This window comes from Talaromyces rugulosus, chromosome II, assembly GCF_013368755.1.
Source record: "Talaromyces rugulosus chromosome II, complete sequence".
Classification (NCBI taxonomy): domain Eukaryota; kingdom Fungi; phylum Ascomycota; class Eurotiomycetes; order Eurotiales; family Trichocomaceae; genus Talaromyces; species Talaromyces rugulosus.
The window spans coordinates 4,511,653-4,533,859 of record NC_049562.1 but is presented as its reverse complement, the minus strand read 5'-3'; the positions used below and the strand labels follow the sequence as shown (position 1 = coordinate 4,533,859).

Below are 22,207 nucleotides of genomic sequence, written 5' to 3'. Positions count from 1 at the left end.
ACGAGATGGGCCGCCACCGCCAATCGGGTGGGCGGTATGTTCGGCTGTCCCTGGAGGTACAAAGCTTGTCACGGGCCGAGCTTGTCAACTGTAGCAGTTCAATAGTATTGATATAAGCCGGTCCGCTCGAGGGTAATGACTGAATGTCAAGGAAGTATGCTCAACTTAATCCGTAGCCCCCCATAACCATCAACTGATCTTGATGAACTACAGGTAACAACTGTGGACGTCCGACGTGATAACAAGACACGCTGTATGAAGGTGAGAAGAAATCATAATCACTAGCTACCTCCCCAGTAACGAGCTTCACAAAGAACCAAAATGACTCATGTATGGAGTATTCTGGAAGATGGTGCTAACTTGAGTCCTTGTTTCATGGCTTACAGGTTACTCTGGCATGTCACCTTCTGACAAGCACCATGAAACTCTGCCGATCTACACAGTTAACATCCCACTACGAAACAAGTTTAGACAACTTGAAATTAACTTCCTCCTCTCTCTCTCCAGAATCCATCCAGAGTCCATCTCGAGTCATGCGAGTCTCCATCTGCCTAAGGAATACTGAAGGCCCAATGACAGTACAGCGGTGCCATAATACGTACATATCATTGGCTACACTCTCATATCCGGATCCACACAAGCGTGCAAAGTGGAGACACGGCCTAGGGGACAAGCGTGCATTTAATTGGCTGGAGTACCACAGCCGACCCACGTTGCTGAACCTAAGCGGGTAAGGCTGGCGCCCGATGTGGGGCTTGCCGTGCCGAACTTCCGGGGGAAACGCGCTGTCGGCATTAGGGAGCGGCCCTGATTGGTTACCACTATCTAGCGTCGGAATAGCTAAGAGCGAGCTTCTGAGATCTATCCCACCATGCGCCGCCATGCATTGCTTATGCATATGCATACCGCCGGATGCTGGTACTAATTAGTGGTAGTTGGGCAGGCCACATGGAGCCCGCTCCTCTAGATTCGATATCCCGTGCAGTGACTGCAGTCGGGTTTAAATGATTGCCTATACAGCGGAATAACTCCAGTCTCGACTCCCGGAGATAAGGCGTAAGGCCATAGGCTCTTGCTAACTGCCCTTCGACTAACTAGGGGGCTGAGCTTTGTTCGACTGCTCAGCATAATTAATAATACCCAGCTAACTAGTTCGTGGGTCTTAAGCGCTTACTTGCTAATTGAAGCAAACTAGAGCAATGATACATATGATACATATATAAGCCGGCGCTTTTACCCTTATACATCAATTGATAAAGAATCAGCCGCCTGCTTTCTTCTGCGATCACTAAACCTGCGACGGCACCCAGAAAAAAATGGCTGCGCTTTCGCTCACCAGGAGTATCGAGGCTACTCATCCCGTCGATGAACTCGAGTAAGTTCCACTACTCAGCCTTCTTGCAACGACAGAAAAATAATAATTAGACAAAAACTGAGCCAATTTGAGTAGTTACCAAATTACAGAAAAGATTGAGCCCACTCCCGCTACGAGTAGAGCGTCTTCGGATGAAACCCGACAATCACCAGAAGATGTTGAAAAGAACGGAGTTGAGACGGTTGATGGAGAGGGCGATTCTAACATGGTCTGGTGGGATGGCGACAACGATCCCGCCAACCCGATGAACTGGTCGACAGCGAAGAAATGGACTAATGTTGGCATTGTTTCCGCCATCACTTTTATTGTGTTCGTAACTATTTCCTTTCATCTACCCTTCGCTCCCCGCTTTTTATTTAATGCCAATAATCACTGACCGAACTAAAGCCCGCTTGCGTCTTCTATGTTTGCGCCGGGCGTAAGTCAAGTGTCCGCTGAGTTTGGTACAACAAATGAACTGCTTCAAAGTCTCGTCGTGTCGATATACGTTCTCGGGCTTGCACTTGGGCCGTTGGTGTTGGCTCCCCTATCTGAAGTGTATGGACGATGGGTCTGCTACGCATGCTCTAACGTCTTCTATACCGTCTTTACTGTCGCTTGTGCAGTATCGACGAACATGTCAATGCTCATCGTCTTTCGATTTTTGGCTGGATGCATGGGTTCCGCCCCGTTGGCTGTCGGTGGCGGAACCATTGCAGATTTGTTTCCCGTCAGCCAGAGAGGCAAGGCTTTGTCTTTGTATACCCTCGGTCCGGTCTGTGGTCCAGCCATCGGACCGATCGCCGGCGGATTCTTGTCAGAAGCAAAAGGATGGAGGTGGATCTTTTGGGTCCTAACGATAGCAGTATGGCTCGCCCCCAAGTTTCTAGGTGATAAGTTTGGCTAACCAACCTGAGTAGAGCGGAGCCGTCACCATTGGTCAAATGATATTTGCCAGCGAGACATTCGCCATCGGTATTCTTGACAAGAAAACGAAACGACTCCAAAAGGAGACTGGAAACATGGACCTGCGGTCCAAGCTTGATCGGGGCATCAGCAGCACAGAGATCCTCAAACGTGCCATCATTCGTCCAACAAAGCTTTCCCTGTTCTCGCCCATTTGCATTCTTCTGTCGCTAGCCTCCGTTTTGGTGTATGGGATTCTGTACCTTATACTAACCACGTTTCCCTTGGTATTTGAATCTACGTATGGCTTCTCTTCTGGTATCTCAGGTCTCGCCTATATCGGTCTGGGTGTCGGCAATGTTCTCGGCCTGTTAGTATTTACCTTTACCAGTGACAAATATATTCAAAAACGAGCTGCCCAGGGACTGTTGCAGCCCGAAGATCGACTTCCACTTCTCCTGGTATCCACGATTGTTAGCGGCACAGGCCTGTTCTGGTATGGATGGAGTGCCAAAGCACATACCCACTGGATTGTGCCTATCATTGGCTCCTCTTTAGTTGGCGTGGGTAACATGTTTTTCTTCATGCCCGTGCTGGGATATCTCGTCGATTCGTTTACCGTCTATGCCGCCTCGGCCATGGCTGCAAATACCGTACTTCGTTCCATTGGAGGTGCTCTCCTTCCTCTAGCTGGTCCAAAAATGTACGCATCGCTCGGATATGGCTGGGGCAATTCCGTGCTGGGATTCCTCGCCATCGCCTTCACCCCAGCCTTGTATGTCATTTACCGACATGGAAAATACATTCGCACGAGATGGCCTGTCAATTTGGGATGAGGTATCGGCCATGAAGAAGGCCAGCGACTATTCGACAGTTTTCGAACAGTTTGCTCCTCTAGGAATAAGGATAACCAGCAGGGATATTGTCGGCTCACCAAGCCAAGGGACTCAGGAGTACCCAGGCACGTGAGCTATCCCGTCAGCTGACCAGAGTAACGGGAGGAAGGATCCCACCTGTACCTAGGAATATTAATGCCGTCGAGAGATGCTCATTCCTTGTGATGACATTTCCTCTTGCGGCTAGTGTATATAATTATTGTCTAATGAACCTGTCTAGCTACGGACCACTTCCTATTTCTTCTTCTCTTTCTATCAAACATCGAGGTTTATTCCTCCTAGCTCTGCATTTGTATTTCTAATTAGCTAGACTATCCTCTTTCCTGCTCATTATCCTACTAGCAGGTGTCGATGCATGTTTGAACACCAAAGACTAGCATCATGCCGCTGACACAATCAAATCTCAGCTTTACGATACTCCTTCCACTTTGAAAAGCCCACTTTTGCATACCAGTCGACTATGTCCGTCGAATCTACAAAAGCCGCTTCAATACCCCTGTTCCTCATGTCTTCGAGAGCATGGCACAGCATAGCAAGACCAACTCCTTGGCTGCGATACGCGGCGTCTACACCTACACAGCCTATTATCCCAGTTCCGGGCCCAATAATAAGAGGACAGGCCCAGTTTGTGCTCAGGTACGGATCTTCTGGAGAAAGCATTAACGTCCATCCAATCTGAGCTCCGTGCTTATCAAAGGCCGCCATAATGCTTGATGGATGATCTTTGGGATCTAGGGCAATGTATGTTTCTACCCAGCCCTACATGAGAGTCAGAAAGCCTTAACATTGAGAAGGTCTTTAACTATCTCTGCTTACCGTATAATGTGTGAAGTTCTTTTTCTGACCAACGAGACAATCGTCAAAGGTTTCCGGCGTAATGGCTTTGAAACTGAAGCCAGAGGCGATAGCGTGTTCAAGATACTTGCGAGGTGGCACGAATTCCTTGATATTTTGATAAAGGTCGGCATCAGTATTATCTGGCTCACTCAGCCGAAATCCACGGTGGACAAAGAACTCTTGTGTGGTTGAAGGCAAATCGGCAGGCAACCCAGGCCAAAAGCGTGGGAAATAACTTCTCAAAGTGATATTATTCAAACCACGCTTTTCACGAAAACATTCACGGGATTCAGATAAAAGTTGTGTGCCCACACCCTTGCCTTGCTTGTCTGGGTCTACAGCAAGAGCTGCTATTTCAGCCGAAGGTACTCCTCTGTTGACAGAATTATACGCTATGCATAACCCCACAACAGTGTCTCCCTCTCGCGCAACGAGATGGTTTCCATGTGGCTGGTCTAGCAGCAATTGTAGATTGTGCGTTGGCAAGTTGTACTCTGGAAGTGCGGCACTCCATACTTTTGATACTCCTTCTATATCTCTTTCGCATACAAACGGCGATATATGAAAAGAAAGGCTCGATTTCTGCGCTTTCACGAGTTCACTCTTAACAGGCAAACCTCCCTTTGCAGAAGCCTTTCCACAAATGACATCAACGGCAGCTGAAAATGCTTCTACGGTAGGCTCATAGATTGCAAGATACGTTCCGATTTCCGTGTCATCCAAGAAATCGTAGGGACTGCAGGTTGCAACAACAATAAGGTCCTTTCGTCGTTTGGCGAGCTCAAACGCAATTGAGCGCTGTTCCTCGGCTTCTCTCGCGTTTCGGGTTGTTAGAATCACAGCATTGGCTTCGGCGACAACTTTCCATTGCTGCTCTAAAAGACTGGACTCTGAATATTGAATCTCGGTCACGGACAAACCGCGAGCCTCTAGAACATCAACAAATGTCATATGACTCGGGCTGCTTTTGTCAACTGCTCCGTTTGAGGGAATCCTCCCTCCGGGGGAAAGGAGGACAACATTAGAAGATGGAGGTATTGGCAACACCCCGGCCTCGCTTCTTACGACTGTTGCTGAATGAGTATATGCATTTTTGGCGATCTCTTGATGCCTGTCGTTGAGTTTGGCCAGGTCACGCTCCGTGTTTGACACGCCTAGAGAATGCTCCCAACTGAGGTAACGCTTTTTCAGGGCAGTAATTCGACGCAGCGATTCATCGATGCGGGAAGAAGGAATTTCGCCAGATTCCACCGCTTGAAAAATCCTATTAATGGCAGATACTTGCACTCCATACGTATGGCATATCATGAAGCTATCGCTTCCAGCTTTCAAAGACATCAGGGCGCCCTCTGCAGTGCCAAAGGTCGCACGAATACCGTCCATCTCAAGACAGTCGGTAATAATGACGCCATCGTACTCCATGTCCTTTCGCAGTATATTTAATGCATCTGATGACAAAGTCGCTGGTAGGTCTTGCGATCCAATGTTTGGTAAGGCGATATGGGCTGTCATTACTGTCTCGATACCTTCGGCCACAGCACGCCTGAATGGTATTAATTCACACTTTTCAAGCTCACTTCGCGATTTGGTGATGACTGGGAGTCCATAATGGGAATCAACAGCAGTATCTCCGTGGCCTGGAAAATGCTTGACAGTAGGTACAACACCTCGCTCTCGAAGCCCCTGGGCAGAAGCACTGGCGATTCGGGATACAAAGTTCGGCTCATCTCCGGCACTGCGCACACCTATCACTGGGTTGAGGGGTTCGGAATTGATATCACAAACAGGGGCATAGTTCATGTTTATGCCGAAGAAATCAAGCATCTCCCCCGTTGCCTTTCCGACCTCGTAAGCAAACTGGGGAGATCCTGTGGCTCCCAGGGTCATCAGCCCCGGTTGCTGCGGCACCATGGGCGGCGTGACTCGAGTTACAAGACCATTTTCCTGATCAATACCAATGAGTAAGGGGTATTCATGGCCAGCATTTTTTGCTTCTTGCTGAAGAGAATTTGTCAAGGCCTAGGCATTTCCCTTAGTATGTTCCAGTCCTTTTGGGTTAAAATATGAAATACCTGAAGTTGGGCTGCATCCTGAATATTCCTTCTGAACAGGACGATCGCCCCAAGCCCATAATTACGGATCAATGTCTTGATTTTAGAATCTGGAGTGAGACCGTGAAAGCCAGCAGCAAAAAGCTTCGCGTTCAAGTTATCAGCAAACTCAAAGGATTTCCATGGTGGGAGTGGTTAGTTGTACATACCTGGCCAACCTTTTTACGAAGCTCTTCTGGCGGGGGCATCGTCAGAGTAGTCGGGGTGTTCAAACTTCCCAAACACAGCCAATTGAGAGAGGATCCGAATCGTCAGTTGCAGTAGTACAAGGATGCTACAAACAAGCTATCCCCTGCTTCAGGGTTTTCGGTAAACGACCGATCTATCTCCGAAATATTTTGGACGTTAGCCAGGTGCTTGTCTTCGATCGATCGATCTTCTATTGAAGCTCACATCTGGAGAATCCCCCCACATTTGCCCCTCAGATAAACTACGACAAACGTTGGAAACATTGATGTAACGTAACTGTGAGCAAGCTCGTACTTTAAATCATAAGTTAATGATATATCAACAGGAAACAAAAATCCATTCTATACTATCAATAAATTCTTCGATCCTGAATATCTGGGGAAAAAAAAAAAAAAAAAAAGAGTTCTCCCTGGTATGTTAAACAATGCCCGCATAGCAAGTACTTGAGAAAGACGGGGTAAAAATAAAAAAACGAAATAAGCAAGTCATACCTGGGGGAATGCCCATACCCAAATAGTAATACGACAGAAAATTTAAAGGTAAACTGAAAAGGTATAAAGTGGTTACAAATGAAAGTATCGAAGAGAGAAGAGTTTAAAAAGGACAATTCCAGAGGCTTATAAGGTATCACAGACAACCAACCCATTTGGCGGGAAGTGATCTGGCATGCAAATCGTTCGATGAAACGTAATAAGGAAACCAACCAGAACATAATTATAGTTCCTCTTCTTCCTCTTGAACTGGGGGCTGGGCGACCGGTGGGACAGAGGATGCGTTCAAGCTACTTCCAAATTGGCTAGCTGTCGCTCCAGATGCTGTACCACCAACAGATGAATCCGGGTTCTGAGGCGTAGCGGCTGGTCCGAGAACCTCGCCAATGTTGTTGGAAACATTGGTCTCGAGTCGCTTGCGAAGACCGTTTTCGTCCGCAGTGGATACGCTAGCCCTCGGTTTCTTCAGAGGGCTTCCAACATAATCGTTGGTCAAAGACTCGGCGATGCTGTGAAGAGCTTCCGATACCCCGGAATTAGATGCAGTAGCAGAAGAAGCTTGTGGTGGCGTTGTCGACAATGCATCATTCGACGCAGGAGGCGTGCTCTCTGACGCAGGAGTATTCAAGCTGGACGCATTATCTCCCATTGGTTCGGCGGAATGTTGACGTTTTAACTATATCCTTCATTAGCAAGGAAATGGAATGGTATTCCTATTTAAAAAACCAACATACCTTGATCTTGCGAACGCCCTCGGCCAGGTCTCCTTGCCGGCGAATGTCATCGGGGGATAGGTGAATAGTACCATTGGTTTCCTCTTCCTCAGCTTTGGTGGCAACAGCATCGTCCTCGTCTTCGTCGCTATCCATATCACTCTCGCTTGTCTTCTTTGATTTCTTCCCCTTCGCTGTATTTGAGTTCTCGCCTTCGCGATAATTCATGAAACCGACAGCGCCACCCGGCTTTAGCGGTGGTAGATTAGCGAAGTCGGTTGACTTTCTCTTGGTAGCAGTCTCCTTCTCCGGGGATTTTGACTTGAAGACACCCATTTTTTGTAATTGGCCTGTATTATTCATTAGTATTTGGATTCAAAGACAAAACAATAATAACTCACGTTCACCGCGGTACATAAACGTAAATACCGCGTATGGTTTGTCGGTAGGGTCGATTCCAGTCACAGTCTGAGTACTGATTGTCTTTGGATCAAGAGTTTTAGGCTTCGCGAAGCTTGTTGTATGGTCAACATCTGCAGCCCCGTTTCCGCTCTGCCCCCCGCTTGATTCATCGTCGTCATCATGGGCGTCGAATTGAGGAGAATATTCGCCTCGTCTGATTTCTCCCGAGGCAATTACTCGGAACAGGGCGACCTTGATTTGGCCAGCAGATTCCGGGATCGGATCATCGTCAGAATCGGATAAAGAGCCCTCGTCGGATAAATTCTCGAGAGGCGATTTCGAGTCGTCACCATATCGCATGATCCCCTTGTCTTGCTTTTCTGACGTGGTATCATCCATGTCCGAGTCCCCTTTATTTAGCCTTCGTTTTGCCATCTTCTGCCTCCGTCTTTCGATCTTTGCGGCGGCATCCTTGCCATCCAGATCCAAACCATTTAACCAGCGCTCGAGGCCGACTTCTCGGAAAAGAAATTCCCGCTCTGCAAGGCCACCGCCTTCTGAATCAGGCACGCTGACCCAGCGTGAATTAACCCATGTCTCTTCGCCTCTGCGTAGTAATGTTGCCACTTCCTCTTTCTGACGTCCATCAAAGTATATGTAAGCGGCAACAGTTTCGTTTTGAGATCCCGTCAGGGGTTGATACGGCCCGACAGAGCCTATATACTGCCCTCGCTCATCGGTCTTACCGGGCAAACCCCCAACAATCTGGGGTTTCGGGTTTGGGTCGTTCTCTGTTGGTTTCGGAGTAGAATATGGTACGCTCTGGCCTGGATTGAGAAGAGTTATCGAGACGGCAAACGTAGACTGTTGTGGTTTTTCATTTCCGTCGATCTTTGCTGCGGGAACGGGGATAAAACAGGCGATTCGTGATTGACGAGATTGACGTTGTACCGAAAACTCAGAAATTGGCCCATCTGGGGTGTGGATACTGACAGCTAAACCCTTAAAGCAAGGCATGGCTGTAGTGTGTCTTGCGTGCAAGCGAACAGTCGATGAGTGAGAGGAGACGAAAATGGATTATCAGGCAGACAGCACACTGAAAAAAGATTCCGTAAATGGATACTGCTGACTCAAAGTAGTATTATATGAAAGACAGCGCAAAGCGAGACGTTCAAAAAATATATATATCGTTTGTGCGGTGGATAAGAGGGTGGTGAAATTTTGGGAAGCGTCGGCGGGACGAGTATACGCAAGCGATAGGCAATAACAGGTAAATAATCCGTCGCAAGGCGACTACCTTCTGCTGAAGACCTCTTGTTAGTGACCGTATCAGCTTCTAGAATGACAGTGACAGGCACAAACCAAAAAACATGCACCCAGTGAATGTCACTGGCCGGGGTCATGCCTCCATCGGGTGGGGTTGGCTAAACAGCCAATAGCAAAGTAAACGGTCGTGGCGAGTCAGAATATAGTGGTGGGCAGATATAGGACTGTGTTCAGGCTTGCAAGCAGAAAGCGCAGGCACAAGGTCGCGACAGATGTGAGAGGTTGGTGATCAAGGTCGTTTGTTGTTGTCACAGCTGCTGTTTGATTGTTCCCCGGCTTGGTGGAGCACGAAGGCGGTCAGAGCCCGGGCCACGTGATGCACCTTAACCGCCTTCTGCTTCGCGGCCTGACTTCGATATCTCACCTGCTCACTGTCTTTCTGCTAGCTGCGCGTGCCATTCGAAAAGGGTGGACCAGCGAGCTAGGTAAAATATAGGTCCAACTATATACCACCTCTCAAATGACTTTATTCGGGCCTCGTGTCAATGCGCAACTTGGGGTTATCTATCTAGTTGGACTATTGCATCAGTCCGCCATTCTGATTGGTGGGGAAGGAATAATTAACCCTAACCCTAACCCTAAAGACTGCAAGCCCGCTGCCAATACGCAAACCATCTACACATGATCATATGGCTTGTACTCTGTCATAATGCTGCTATTTGTAGCGGGGTCCAGCGTCGAGTGTTTTCACTGAAGTAATGCCCCAACCCGCCGCAAATTTTAGAATCCTAGCAGTGGTTTCCTTCCCTATAATACGAATAATCGTTTTACATTGCTAAGCTTCAGGAATTCGTCTGGTGCCATTCCAAGTAGATGTTTTCAGAAGAGAACCATATTTTGAGTGTTGTCTCAATAAAACCTCCCCTTCAGAGTAGACTTAACAATTTGGGTTGTCTCGGAGGCAGCATTTTCGTATCTTCCAGGCGACGCGTCAACGTGTTGCATGGAATGTTTTACTAATGAGCATAGTTCACGTATCAGAATGGTACTAGGATTATTTATAGGGTATCCTATACGTGTAGCTACTGATAGGTGACTCGCGCTTTAATGATCCCCAGTCATTGGATACATTGTGGACCGGCGAGCGAAATGCCACGGAATTAGGGCCCATGCAGATATAGCCAAACACAGTAGGTTCTTGGTGAATATGTGTCGGAGAATTAACTGTCTTACTCTCAACGTCTAGCGAGTACCCAACATGTCCTCTTCTAGGGGGCTTCTACTCGTCGTTGTGTACATCTATGGTGGCCTCCTCAAGCATGTTTCTGGTCGCGATCTGCGATACAATATGACATCCCTTCTTCAAGTTGTGGTCCAGAATGACCAAGAGTTTATTGTTGTCGCTCTAAATAACCGCCTCAGCTATTTCAATGTCGGAATCTACCTACTCGTCGTTAGATGCGTATCTATCTGCTAGACCACTAATCTCGTCGTCTTCGTTCTCGTCGTTGTCGATGTCAGCTACTCCGCTCATAGCTGCTGCGCGTTGAAGGAACCATTGCATCTCCAAGATATCCCAATTTGGCAGTGGCATAGTCTCGGGTCCTCGGTTTTCACGGTGATTGTATCTCCAGACCGAATTGGATCTCCAGTGATATGATTCCATAGGCGAGCATTGTCGGTGCCAACAGAACCTAAAATCCCCAGTGATGGCCGTTGACACAGGTTCACTATTGGCTTCGACTTGCGTGGAAAAACGCCCTTGGAGAGCCAGAAAAATTGCACAACCAACTCTTTCTCGTCGTCAGAAATAGAGATAGGTTTTTAGGGCAAATTTAGCACTTCCGAAGTACCTGTGGGCACTGGCAGATAGGCAAAGCAGGTTATGGCATGCATCGCGATAGTCACCGTTAGGAAACAGCGTCTTGAACCAGGAATTTACTTTGCTTTCAGACCAGATCGTACGCAGAATGTCCCAAAGCACATCATGAGCATAGCCTGCTTCGTGGATATTCAGACTAATGGGGCATATGTAAGCCACGTCCTTTGTTCCATCCTTGGTGAATATGCAGTGGTCTCCATCTCGCTGACCGCACCATGTTTCGTTAGTGAAAGAAACAGACAGGGTAGTGGTTGGAAACATACAAACATTGCCGCCACCTTGGCACGGGGCGCAAATGACTGGAGGTCCATTTCGTCAAGCTTTCGCTTGAGCTCTGTTGGGGTCGAGGCAGTTGTCGAAGCAGCGACAGATGGGGTTGCCGTGCTTGTAGTTGACGCCCGCGGACGAGATTTTGTGAGCCCTGTATTTCAAGTCATATAGAAAACTCGACATGTGAAACCATAGGGGAGAGCAATATATGCAGGCAACAAATTTAGAATAAAGGGGATTTCGAGCTTGCCACGGGCCTCCCAGTAACTTTCCTTTTTAAGCTTTTCAACGAAAGCCTCGAGCCATACTATATCAGCTAGCCATAATAAGGCCCAGGATCGTGGGGGGCATGTGAGTCCGACGACTTCTTCTAGTTGAGCTAAGAGCTCGACACGTCTTTCATCGTAGAACTCTTGGTCCACGATATATGATGGGTTTGGTATTGTGTCGAATGCGGCGAGACGAGGGAAGAGAAAAGAGAAAAGCTCAAGAGCACAACAACGAGGAGACAGACAAGGCAGACGAGCCGAGATAGACGAGGATAGAAAGATCGGACAGATGAAAAAAGAGAAGACTCGGGCGAGAAGAAAAGATGAGAAGGTCTATTTATAGGCAGTCATGATGTGGATGTTATGGCTGCAGTGGGCCCCAAAAAATTGACGTCAATAAGCAACAAAGAATTCTCACAGACAAAGGAAACGAAAATGGGGCTTTAGGCAGGGCGTTCCTGCCACCTGATGTTGGGGGCATGTCTTTTCGCGGGCTCAGGGGTTCGACAGTTGGTTGAGCCAACTACTCAACGACGTAATGTGTTGATTTTCTAAAACCAGAGATTATAATGCGTTCTGGTGCTATCTACTAGAGTACATCATTGATGCCTATAAAGTCGATGTTTAAACCTGATCCACTCACATATGCTATAGTCGCCCGCCCACAAGCCTCCATAGTAGCCACACCACTGGTGTAGCCAGAACAAAGGCTTTGTTCAGCGCAGTGGAGCATGTATAACCTTATGCATTCCCGATTAGGACTAGTAACCATACCTTTCCACAGACTTCTTCAGGTGCAGCCCCACTCGAAAGCGGGTTCTTTGTTATTCTTTCTTAGCATGCTGAAGAATATCAGGACAGCCAGGAGCATATAGTGATGATGAGTTGTAATACTTAGTAATAATAATCTGTGGACTGCGTGTGAGATTTAATATACGCTAGACCTACATATGTCGTTAGGGGATGACGCGCGGAGCGGGCCAAGCTTATATGGTTAATCAACCTCTTTAGGTAGGTAATCTGTATAGGTGTTGAAAGGTCTTGATTATCATATACTAATTCTCTTTTTATATATAAACCGGTCCAATTGCCATGTAAATTAGAATCCCATGCTCATAGATTTTACTAATTTGCACCGTTTACGTAAGCAAATGCCAAGTCCCGATTTTGACAGCCGTCATCATCCTTAGCATTGCTTTAAAGCATCATATAATAATAGAATCCGCTATAAAGCAGTGTTCATTGCTTTCCTAGTCCCGTCGCGGTGTTGTGGTTGTCTGTTTTAGGCCGTCATAACTCCAATCCGTCACATTTGTCCTTCAGCTCACGATTCTCTGACTGCAACACCATGGGTTCTTCAGTTCTTCCGTCGGTCTCGCCACTGAAGGTAGGGTTCTTTCAGACTCTTGAATCAGTGTCTGAGGACACGGTCCTGATTCGAGATGAGTTGTATGGCGACCATACAATTTCAGAGCCTGTATTAGTGGAGCTATTACGTTCTCCTGTACTCCTCCGATTAATAGGTATCTGTCAACATGGCGTGACAGGTTTATTAGGCTTGACTCCCAGAATAACCCGCTTCGAGCATTCTGTGGGCGCACTCCTGCTGGTACGCAAAGTTCGTGGTAGCCTCGAGGAGCAGGTTGCCGCCCTTCTTCACGACATCAGTCATACCACACTCAGTCATGTTGTTGACTGGGCATTTTCAAAGCCCGGCGAGGGAAGTTTTCACGAAGTTCACAAAGCACGCTATGTCAAGAAGACTCCACTACCACAAATTCTCACCAAACACGGATATGGGGATTTGAGGCCGCTCAACGAGGATCTTTATCCCCTTGTAGAGATGCCCTCGCCTCATCTATGTGCCGATCGGCTTGACTACTCGCTGCGAGACGCAGTGGGGTTTAAAAAGCTTGAGCTAAAAGATGCCAAACGTATTTTCGCCGCTTTGAAAGCTTTTCCAGATGTATCTTCTACACGTAGACTCCTCGTGCTGGAGGAAGAGCAGTTAGCCTTGGCGCTGGCAAGAGTATACTTGGCAACAGACAGGGACGTCTGGTCAAACAAAGCTCACATCGATATGTACCGAAGAACTGGCCAGCTGATTGGAGAGATAATTGGAAAAGGAAGTGTGAAGGAGGAATCCCTGTGGAGTTTGTCGGACCAGGAGTTTTGGGAGTTATTGCGTAGTGCAGCTGATGCCAATGGCCTGGAGACAATGAATCGTTTGCAGTCAGAAGGTCTGCCCAAGGAAGATGGTCTTAGTCTTCCACAAGGAACAAAAGTTCGCACACTAGACCCTGATGTCTTGCTTGGAACTACGCAAGAGCCATTGCCTTTGTCCATCGTACTTCCTGAGTGGGCCCTTGAGAGGCAAGACTACATTTTCAGTCGTGAAGTTATGCGGCTTTGAATAATCAAAAGTTTTATTTTTATCAATGACATAGTATCCAAGCTACTGCACATATTATTTACGTATATGTACCTATGTATTGCAGCGCTAACATCTCACGCCCGCTGCAATATCACGGTGCCGTCATCCGGCCCTTATTAAGCCCTATTACTATCCATGTATTTCCGCTGTTGTAGTAGACAAGGACAATAACCCATTAATAATCTATGTACATCATGGTGACTGCACCTCAGTCAATCGAACTCAAATTATCAGGTTGATAACTTCGTCGTCTAGCTACCAACTGCTCCAACTCCATAATGCACACTCGCCTGTTTTCCTCCTTGATTTTTCTTCCTCTTCTACTAATGGAAGCGCAGGATTCCTTATTGTCGGCTAAGTACGATCTCATCCGGAAGGCCCAGTCGTTCGGGTTGCATTGACAAAGCGAAACAGGCAGACCACAGGCCTGAATCTAGAGATTCTGAACCTAGCGCTTTACCAAACCCTGCTCTTAATAGCACGAATCGGATTATTCATATGTCATGGCCAGGAAGTTGAAAGACAAGGAAGGATACGACAAAAAGCTACTTTTACTCTTTCAAGATGGCCCTAACAGCACGTAATACAAAGGCAGTATGGTATTTCTCATTGAAATAAGAGGCAGGTATTTGGGTCTTCGGCGCTCTTGACGAGGTTGGTTCTTTTCATGTCACCTTTGAGCATCGATTCCCGACGAAGATAACTGTCGCATCGTCACCTCATTGGCGAGTCCTCTCGTAACTGATGCCCGGTCCTCTTGAGCCACTTCCCGGTAGCCTCCCTAGCAGCAACCTCGGCTCTTTGTCTTTCCTCCTCTGCAAGTCTTCCATCGTCGTTGTTCGTGTTGAATTCTATGGTCATTGCTAAGTATAATTGATGATCCGTGAGGATGTAGTACTTACTTTCAATGGTTAGCCTACTACGTTTCAAACCAGAAGTAGGCAGAGATTGTCTGCTTCTGATCAAGTCAACTCCTAGCACCGCGGCCAATGAAGGTATGTATGCTATATATATAAAATATGTGCGCCGGTTATAGGCCTCAAGTCAAACCCCATCGCCACTTTTACACTTAATTACATGGCGGTTCATCCATTGATCACTACATGTAATTTCTACTGGGTGCTAACTGGGCGCTAACTGGGCGCTCACAAATAAATCATTCTATACTCATAAACCGTACGCTGAGCGAAGATTGTGCAATAATGACTACCCATTGAGATACCACGTGCAGGACCGCTCACTAGGTAAAAAACCTGTCAAACTGAAGAAGACTAGGAAAACCCTTGGAAAAAATGGTTTGCGCCTTTTCTAATCTAGTGGATAAAAGTTTGATACAGCTTGCAATAAAATATACAAATTTGCCCATCCTTCGTTTCTAGGATGATGGCGATGATTTTGATTGTGAGAGTCCCCCTGAGGAATTTTGTAACTGAATGACCCACTATATTAGAAGATAACCTTTTATTATAAAGGTAACAGTTGGAATTCCTGTTTTGTCCATTTATCACCATAACGCTAAAATCTTAGAGAATACAGGAAAAAGAAAGAAAGAATAGAAAAAACATCTTGGCATGGACTTCAAGCTTGATTCCATGTCTCCCAAAAACTGAAATCCGAAGCCTCGTCTATCAAGTTCTGCATAAAATAACTCTCATCTAGAACATCAATTTCGGCATCACTGAGCGGGGCATAATGATCCGGCACTTCCTCCCCTGCAAGCCGATTTTCAGCAAGATTTTGAGTATCGGAAACGGCGGCACCATTGATTGCAGAACTATACAATGCCACGGGGGCTGAGTAATCCGGGAAAACCTGTTGGATAGCCTTTATAAAAATGGCACGATATACCGAAGCGACAGTATATGTCTTCTGGAGCTCTTCCATGACCAGCATACACACTTCAAGCTTTTTAAGCTTGATACGTTTGGAGAGAGGATCACCATATTTGCATTTAAATAAGTGCGTTTTCATCGCCGGAACTAGTAGCGGTGGTCTTGATATTTTGAATGCAAGTCAGTCTAGAGTAGCAGAGGGATATCTCTACCTCTAAAACAAAAGAAGAGACTGGTGGCTTGGAGATGCTCACGTCATAGGCCCTGCAAATCCAAGAAGTTGTTCTTGAACGAGTGCTTCCAATATTTCATTGGTCTGAGAGGCAGCAGCGTCGGCTCTTACTTGCATTTGATGTTTCCAGTCTTCTTTTGCGGTAGATGGGAGGTCATCCGGAGAATCTATTCCCCAAGACCGATAGAAGGTAATCAACATTGCTCTGTCGTTCTATATTAATAGAGAAAACATTCAAGGGTGGTTGGAACTAACTGGTAGTGTAGATGGATATGGCGTGAATGAAATTGTGAAATCCGTGTCAGACCTCTTTCGTATTGATCTGGAAGTCTGCTCTGTAACAACTCTTTCTCGAGGGCTTCAACTTCATCTAGCGTTGGCCTAGGTCGAGCTGCCCGATAATTCATAATCAGAATGTTGCCTAACTGGCGGCTAAGCTCAATGAGAATAACCCAGTATTCAGCTAATATTTCCATGTCGCTTGGTAATTTGGAAGTAAGAGTGGGCTCTCGTTGAACATCGATGTCAAAAAGCATGTCCGCCGCAACCGGCATGGGAACATCAGAGTCATCAAGATTGATGCGCAGTGGCCTCCCCAGGCAAAGACCAAGCCAGCGATCCCGAAAAAAGCAACACCACCAAAGACGACGCCAAAGAGATCGCTGTCGACTGGGAATGGAGGGTTTATGATTTGAAATGCTAGGATCTCGATGTAGGCCAAGAATTTGGCACAGACTTATTGCGCTGCCTGTCCAGTACCACGGTTGTGCATGTTCATCTATGTCGGAGTGCCAAAATCCCATTAGGAGTGAAGATTGCAATAGCACGATTTTGTTTCTTTCGTTACCGTTGTTGTACAGGCACTGTTAACAAAAGAAAAATTAGTCTAAGAGGTCCATGCATGTTGAGGCAGGGGAAAAGATTTCTTTCCTTGGCACGAGAGTACATCTCAAATTTCATTGACCGCCTAGATGCAAATCCTTCTTGCTCGTATATGTTTGTTGGAATAAACTGCAAGCTTCAGTTAGTCTCATTAGATACATGGCGTCAATTCCGCGATATACATTGGCAGCGACGAAAAAAAGGCTCCACAGGAGCAGGATGTTGTACTCTTGCAGCTTCCCAGTGTGATGATGATGCAAAAGCACATCAGCCTCAATCACCGGCAAAATGGGATGTACATGAACAAAGTATGCTTCAACGAGGCTGTCACATGTATTTTTTCCCGGAAGTGTAAAAACACCCTTTCTCTGGAGGAAAGCCCGGTCCTCATCAGAGAGACACGTTCTATGGGCTGGGATAAGGAAATGCCTGGGCAACGGCTGGTCGGCTGCGCAGATATGTAGGGCTGACGTGGGCCCAGTGCGCTCTCCTATGTGAAAAGTGAGCCCACATGTTATTCCTGTTATTCCTTGTAATGTCATTCTCTTTACCAGTATAAAAAGGAACTTCCCCTATTATTTCTTGTTGTCCTAAGGCTGCCGATGCTATTTCGAGCCCATTGCGTTCTTCGTCTTCTATGTTGGCTAGCCCAATATCCGAAGGAGTCCTAGTAACGTTAGGAGTAACTTGTTCCGATTGGACACCCATAAGCGAAGGGTCTCTAGAATTCAAAGAAGTCCGGTTCGTGTTGGTGGTAAGATTCGAGTCAACAGCCCCAGAGTTACTGGGGTGAAGATAGCGAGGTGCTAGCTGGTCGAGCTGTTTAGACCTGAAAAGAAAAGTTTCCCGCAGCCTTTTTTTAGCATTCTTCAAGACATTCTATACCTCCTTAGAGTTTTCTTACGTTTTTGCTTGCTTTTTATTCACAATACACTGGGAGCCGTCTTGGGTACAGGTGGTGCAAGGCACACCAGTAACGGTCAGGCTACATCGTACCTTGCGTTGGCGACAAGCCTGGCATGCAACAGCAGATCTATGACGGCGGGTCCGAGGAGAACGATTCGTTGATGACATGATCGCCATGAAAGACGACTGCTGCTCAAATTTCCAGGTTCAAACTTGTTAAACAGACAGGGGTGAGCAAAGGGCAGGATGACCGTTGGTTGAAGAGTCCTCGGCAACGACGACATCACGGATACAGCGGACATGATAGACCCACCACACTCCGAGCGCATACACTATATAGATTTATAGTCTTAATTTCTAATTAATAATAACAATAATAGTGGCATACAAAAAAATCAATCAATTAAAATCTGTTATAGCTAAATATTAATAATATTATAATATTCACCAAAATAGAGTACGCGCTCGGAGAAAAACTGGGTGTTTGATTTGCCAGCAGTTCCGAGGTATAGAGCCAGATCCCGAGGTAGCTGCACTGAGGAAATATGACGGGGTGGCCAAACCCAATTTCTCAGCAAGGTTCAAAGATGACGTCGTCATTCTGTATCCAAAGTCAAGTTCGTTCTTTATTAATGCGTGAAGGCTTTAAAGATGGGAAAGTCAAAGTTACATTAGGTGATCGATGGCTGTATGGTTATTGTACAATGATCTGCTTCGATTGACACAGAGTAATCAAAGCGCTCTAACCGCCAAGAATCAAGATCTCGAGGTGTTTGTTGTGGCGCATGCTAGCTTTGAATATACCTACTGTAAGGAATTATGTTGGAAGGGGATGGTATAGGCGTACACAGTATCGGAAGACATGGACTTGCTAACTAATCGTGACGATGAGATGGACTCGCAGCTTTCAATGCCTTCTACAGGTGGTATGCCGGCGGACCCGGAGTTTGATAGTGGCGATCTTATCCTAAGTATGGTCTTATTATTCCCTCGGAGATCGGACATGATGGATGAATTGACACTTCGCAGATGATGGACGGCTGAATATTAAATTCAACGAGCACAAGCCCTTCTTCAAAAAGCTGGTCCAATATCTTGAGAGAAGCCTGAAAACGGTTCATGGCAATATTGAACCTTCCAATTTTCAAAAAGAAGAAAAGGAGCCATTCCCGCTTCAGTTGAATATCGTCATTCAGGTCGTTGGTTCACGAGGTGACATTCAACCATTTATTGCGCTGGGAAAGGAGCTTCGAAGAAACAGCCATAGGGTTCGTCTCGCCACACATCTCAAGTTCCGCGATGAAATAAGAGAAAGTGGATTAGAATTCTTTGATATCGGGGGCGATCCGGAGCAGTTAATGGCTTTCATGGTCCAGAACCCTGGCCTCATGCCGGGTTTGAGCACAATCAAAAGCGGTGCGATTCGGCAACGACGCCGGGAAATGAAAGCCATTTTTTCCGGCTGTTGGCGATCCTGTTTTGAAATGGGTGATGGAACCGGTCTGCGTCAAATGCCCGACAATATAGGAATCGATGCGACTGAGAACCATGCGCGACCATTCGTGGCCGATGTTATTATTGCAAATCCACCGAGTTTTGCACACATCAGCTGTGCTGAGAAGCTGGGAATCCCTCTCCATCTAATGTTCACGTAAGTCGTTCGTTCGATGATGCCACGGAATACTTTCCAAGGCAGCTGCTGAATGACTGTTAGGATGCCATGGTCACCAACACGTTCATTCCCACATCCTCTAGCTAGCGTCCGATCGAAGGATGGGAAGACATCTATGGCAAACTTTGCTTCTTATGCTTTGGTGGAAATCATGATTTGGCATGGGCTTGGTGATTTGATCAACAATTTTCGCAAGAAGGACCTTGCTCTGGATCCGTTGGATTCCAGTCAGGTCCCCGGTCTCATCCAAAAGCTAAAGATCCCGTACAGCTACCTTTGGTACGTTTTTGTTAAAGTTACACTAGCCCTTTTAAACGCACTTTTTGATGTTTTCAGGTCCCCCGCCCTCTTACCAAAACCCGAGGACTGGTCTGATAATATCGACATTTGCGGTTTTCAATTCTTGACCTCGGAAACGGAGTATCGGGCACCCCAGGCACTGCAAGAGTTTCTCGATGCAGGCGAACCTCCAATTTATATTGGATTTGGGTCAATAGTTGTCAAGGAGCCGGTGAATCTAACACTGATTATCTTTGAAGCTGTCCGGCGGACAGGCCAGCGAGCAATTATCAGTAAGGGATGGTCAAATATCGGCATGGGTGTACCTGAGACTCGTGGGGACATTTTCCTTCTGGGTAATTGCCCCCATGAATGGCTCTTTCCACGTGTTTCATGCGTGGTACACCATGGAGGTGCTGGAACCACTGCCGCCAGCTTGCTTGCTGGCCGCCCCACAGTGATTATACCATTTTTTGGCGATCAGCCATTTTGGGGTTCAATAGTCGCCAAAGCAGGTGCTGGTCCACCACCGGTGCCATACAAAAGGCTCACGGCAACAGATTTGGCTTCTGCCATCAGTACGGCCCTCGAACCTCTGACCAAAACCAATGCCGAGGACATCGGTAAGAAAATGAGAATGGAAAACGGTGTGCAGAACGTGGTCAGGAGCTTCCATCACCATCTAAACACTGAAAAATTACGTTGCTCTATTTGTCCACACAAGCCGGCTGTATGGTGGCACAGGCGTTCACGGATCAAGCTGAGTGCGCTTGCAGCGTCAGTCTTGGTACATATGGGACAAGTTGACCCGCATGATTTGGTAATGTAAGTGTTCCTGACTACATTGCCCTGGGCTTGTTGTAACCATTCCAGGTACCACCAACTTGAGTATAGCACCGGCCGGGATCCTCGGGGCCCTCTCTCTGCCGGTGCAGAGGCTTTTTACGACTTGGTCACTGACATGGTTGGCGGAATGGTGCGTATTCCAATGGATATATCATCCTTCGTTACTGGGAAGCAGCCCATGGGAGAATACAAAAATAGTAAACTACACGGTTGGGCCGTGAAGCGTTTTTCGAACGCATTTTCCAGGAAAGCCAAACAGGTGACTTGGGTAAGTTCGGAGGATGAAACAGGGACAGATGTGCCGATTGAAGAGTACCCGGAAAGCGTAAACAGCTACTATCATGGTTGTACAGCTGGAAACATTCCAGTTATAGGTTCTGAATACACAGACAACGACATCGGGATTATCCATCAGTCGCCTAACCGGGAACAGCAACTAATGACGGCACGAACCAAGGGAGTCTTCACCGACACGCCCCATTATACCGGAAGAATTGCAACACAGTTACTTGATTTTTTTCTTCGTCTTCCGACCGACTTTGCCCTCGGTTTAACAAAGGGGTTTCATAACGCGCCTAAATTGTACAATGACTCAACAGTCAAAGAATTTCCCATTGTCAGAAGCACTAAAAGCGGGATTCGCGCTGCCACCACTGTAATTCTGCATATCCAAGGCATCTCAGGAAGTCACCATCTGCTGACCTCTTGAAAGGAATTCACTCAAGAGTTCTATGACGGCATTACTGGCATTATCATGCAGCCCGTTGAAGCGGTCCAAGAACATGGGGGTAGAGGCCTGATACCAGGAATTGGAAAAGGACTTGGTGGTGCATTCTTCAAGCCGATGACGGGTAAGTCCAGCTATATTTGTCAACCTCCGAAAGTACTATCTAACATCCTTTGGTAATGGAGGTATCCTCGCCATAGCAGGCTTTCCTCTTGACGGGTTACACAAGACTCTCAGGAACTATATATCCAGGAGTAAACTAAGAGGGATTATTCAATCACGGATCACGCAGGGCATTGAAGAAATGTGTGATGCGTCAAACGAGGAGCGGCAAAGAATCATTCACAAGTGGCACGAAATACGCATATAGGTTGCCAACCAGTAGAGGAACTAGATAATATCAATCAACCCAGGGTCGTAGTAATTTTATGGACTTCTAGCGCGAGTTTCTAAGTATTTGCTGGTTTGTCTTCGAATCATGACATATATTATTTATCGTGATTCTTCTCACCGCAAAGACCATTGAAAAGGCAGCCTCAGGCTTCCAGGTCCCACTGGGAATTAGGTAATATGTTGCCCATCCGCAAACCAAAAGGAAGTATTAGTGGTATACTAACAGGCAATATGTGATTGAGTACATTAATTACCAACTTTTTGGCAGGTGTCTTATCTAGAAGCTTTATACATTCATAGACATGATGAACGCTGGACTAATATTATATCAATCCAATTTTTAATATGAATTATATTCCGTAGGTGTATTTCTTCTATTAGATCTAGCCATCCACAACATTTATTGAAGTAAATTTCC

General features: G+C 46.7%; 7 protein-coding genes across 7 annotated transcripts; 3 read left to right on the top strand and 4 right to left on the bottom strand.

The window, feature by feature from the left end:
• Positions 1–1,316: 1,316 nt before the first annotated feature.
• Positions 1,317–3,096, top strand: TRUGW13939_04027 (uncharacterized protein; the record flags this gene model as incomplete). Its single annotated transcript, XM_035487204.1, has 4 exons — positions 1,317–1,375; positions 1,451–1,684; positions 1,763–2,219; positions 2,275–3,096. The coding sequence occupies 4 exons, from the start codon at positions 1,317–1,319 to the stop codon at positions 3,094–3,096; spliced, it is 1,572 nt and encodes a 523-aa protein (XP_035343097.1).
• Positions 3,097–3,552: 456 nt separating this feature from the next.
• TRUGW13939_04026 (uncharacterized protein) lies at positions 3,553–6,292 on the bottom strand (the record flags this gene model as incomplete). Its single annotated transcript, XM_035487203.1, has 4 exons — positions 3,553–3,915; positions 3,973–6,012; positions 6,066–6,188; positions 6,254–6,292. The coding sequence occupies 4 exons, from the start codon at positions 6,290–6,292 to the stop codon at positions 3,553–3,555; spliced, it is 2,565 nt and encodes an 854-aa protein (XP_035343096.1).
• A 715-nt stretch (positions 6,293–7,007) lies between these two features.
• TRUGW13939_04025 (uncharacterized protein) lies at positions 7,008–8,916 on the bottom strand (the record flags this gene model as incomplete). Its single annotated transcript, XM_035487202.1, has 3 exons — positions 7,008–7,460; positions 7,519–7,847; positions 7,899–8,916. 3 exons carry the CDS (start codon positions 8,914–8,916, stop codon positions 7,008–7,010), a joined length of 1,800 nt encoding a protein of 599 aa, XP_035343095.1.
• Positions 8,917–10,609: 1,693 nt separating this feature from the next.
• Positions 10,610–11,358, bottom strand: TRUGW13939_04024 (uncharacterized protein; the record flags this gene model as incomplete). The annotated part of the gene is made up of 3 exons (XM_035487201.1): positions 10,610–10,859; positions 11,019–11,251; positions 11,311–11,358. The coding sequence occupies 3 exons, from the start codon at positions 11,356–11,358 to the stop codon at positions 10,610–10,612; spliced, it is 531 nt and encodes a 176-aa protein (XP_035343094.1).
• A 1,576-nt stretch (positions 11,359–12,934) lies between these two features.
• On the top strand, positions 12,935–13,999 carry TRUGW13939_04023 (uncharacterized protein; the record flags this gene model as incomplete). The annotated part of the gene is made up of 1 exon (XM_035487200.1): positions 12,935–13,999. One exon carries the CDS (start codon positions 12,935–12,937, stop codon positions 13,997–13,999), a length of 1,065 nt encoding a protein of 354 aa, XP_035343093.1.
• A 1,599-nt stretch (positions 14,000–15,598) lies between these two features.
• TRUGW13939_04022 (uncharacterized protein) lies at positions 15,599–16,201 on the bottom strand (the record flags this gene model as incomplete). The annotated part of the gene is made up of 2 exons (XM_035487199.1): positions 15,599–16,013; positions 16,107–16,201. The coding sequence occupies 2 exons, from the start codon at positions 16,199–16,201 to the stop codon at positions 15,599–15,601; spliced, it is 510 nt and encodes a 169-aa protein (XP_035343092.1).
• Positions 16,202–18,734: 2,533 nt separating this feature from the next.
• On the top strand, positions 18,735–21,766 carry TRUGW13939_04021 (uncharacterized protein; the record flags this gene model as incomplete). The annotated part of the gene is made up of 7 exons (XM_035487198.1): positions 18,735–18,843; positions 18,902–19,523; positions 19,587–19,823; positions 19,881–20,648; positions 20,697–21,324; positions 21,382–21,520; positions 21,582–21,766. 7 exons carry the CDS (start codon positions 18,735–18,737, stop codon positions 21,764–21,766), a joined length of 2,688 nt encoding a protein of 895 aa, XP_035343091.1.
• Positions 21,767–22,207: the final 441 nt, after the last annotated feature.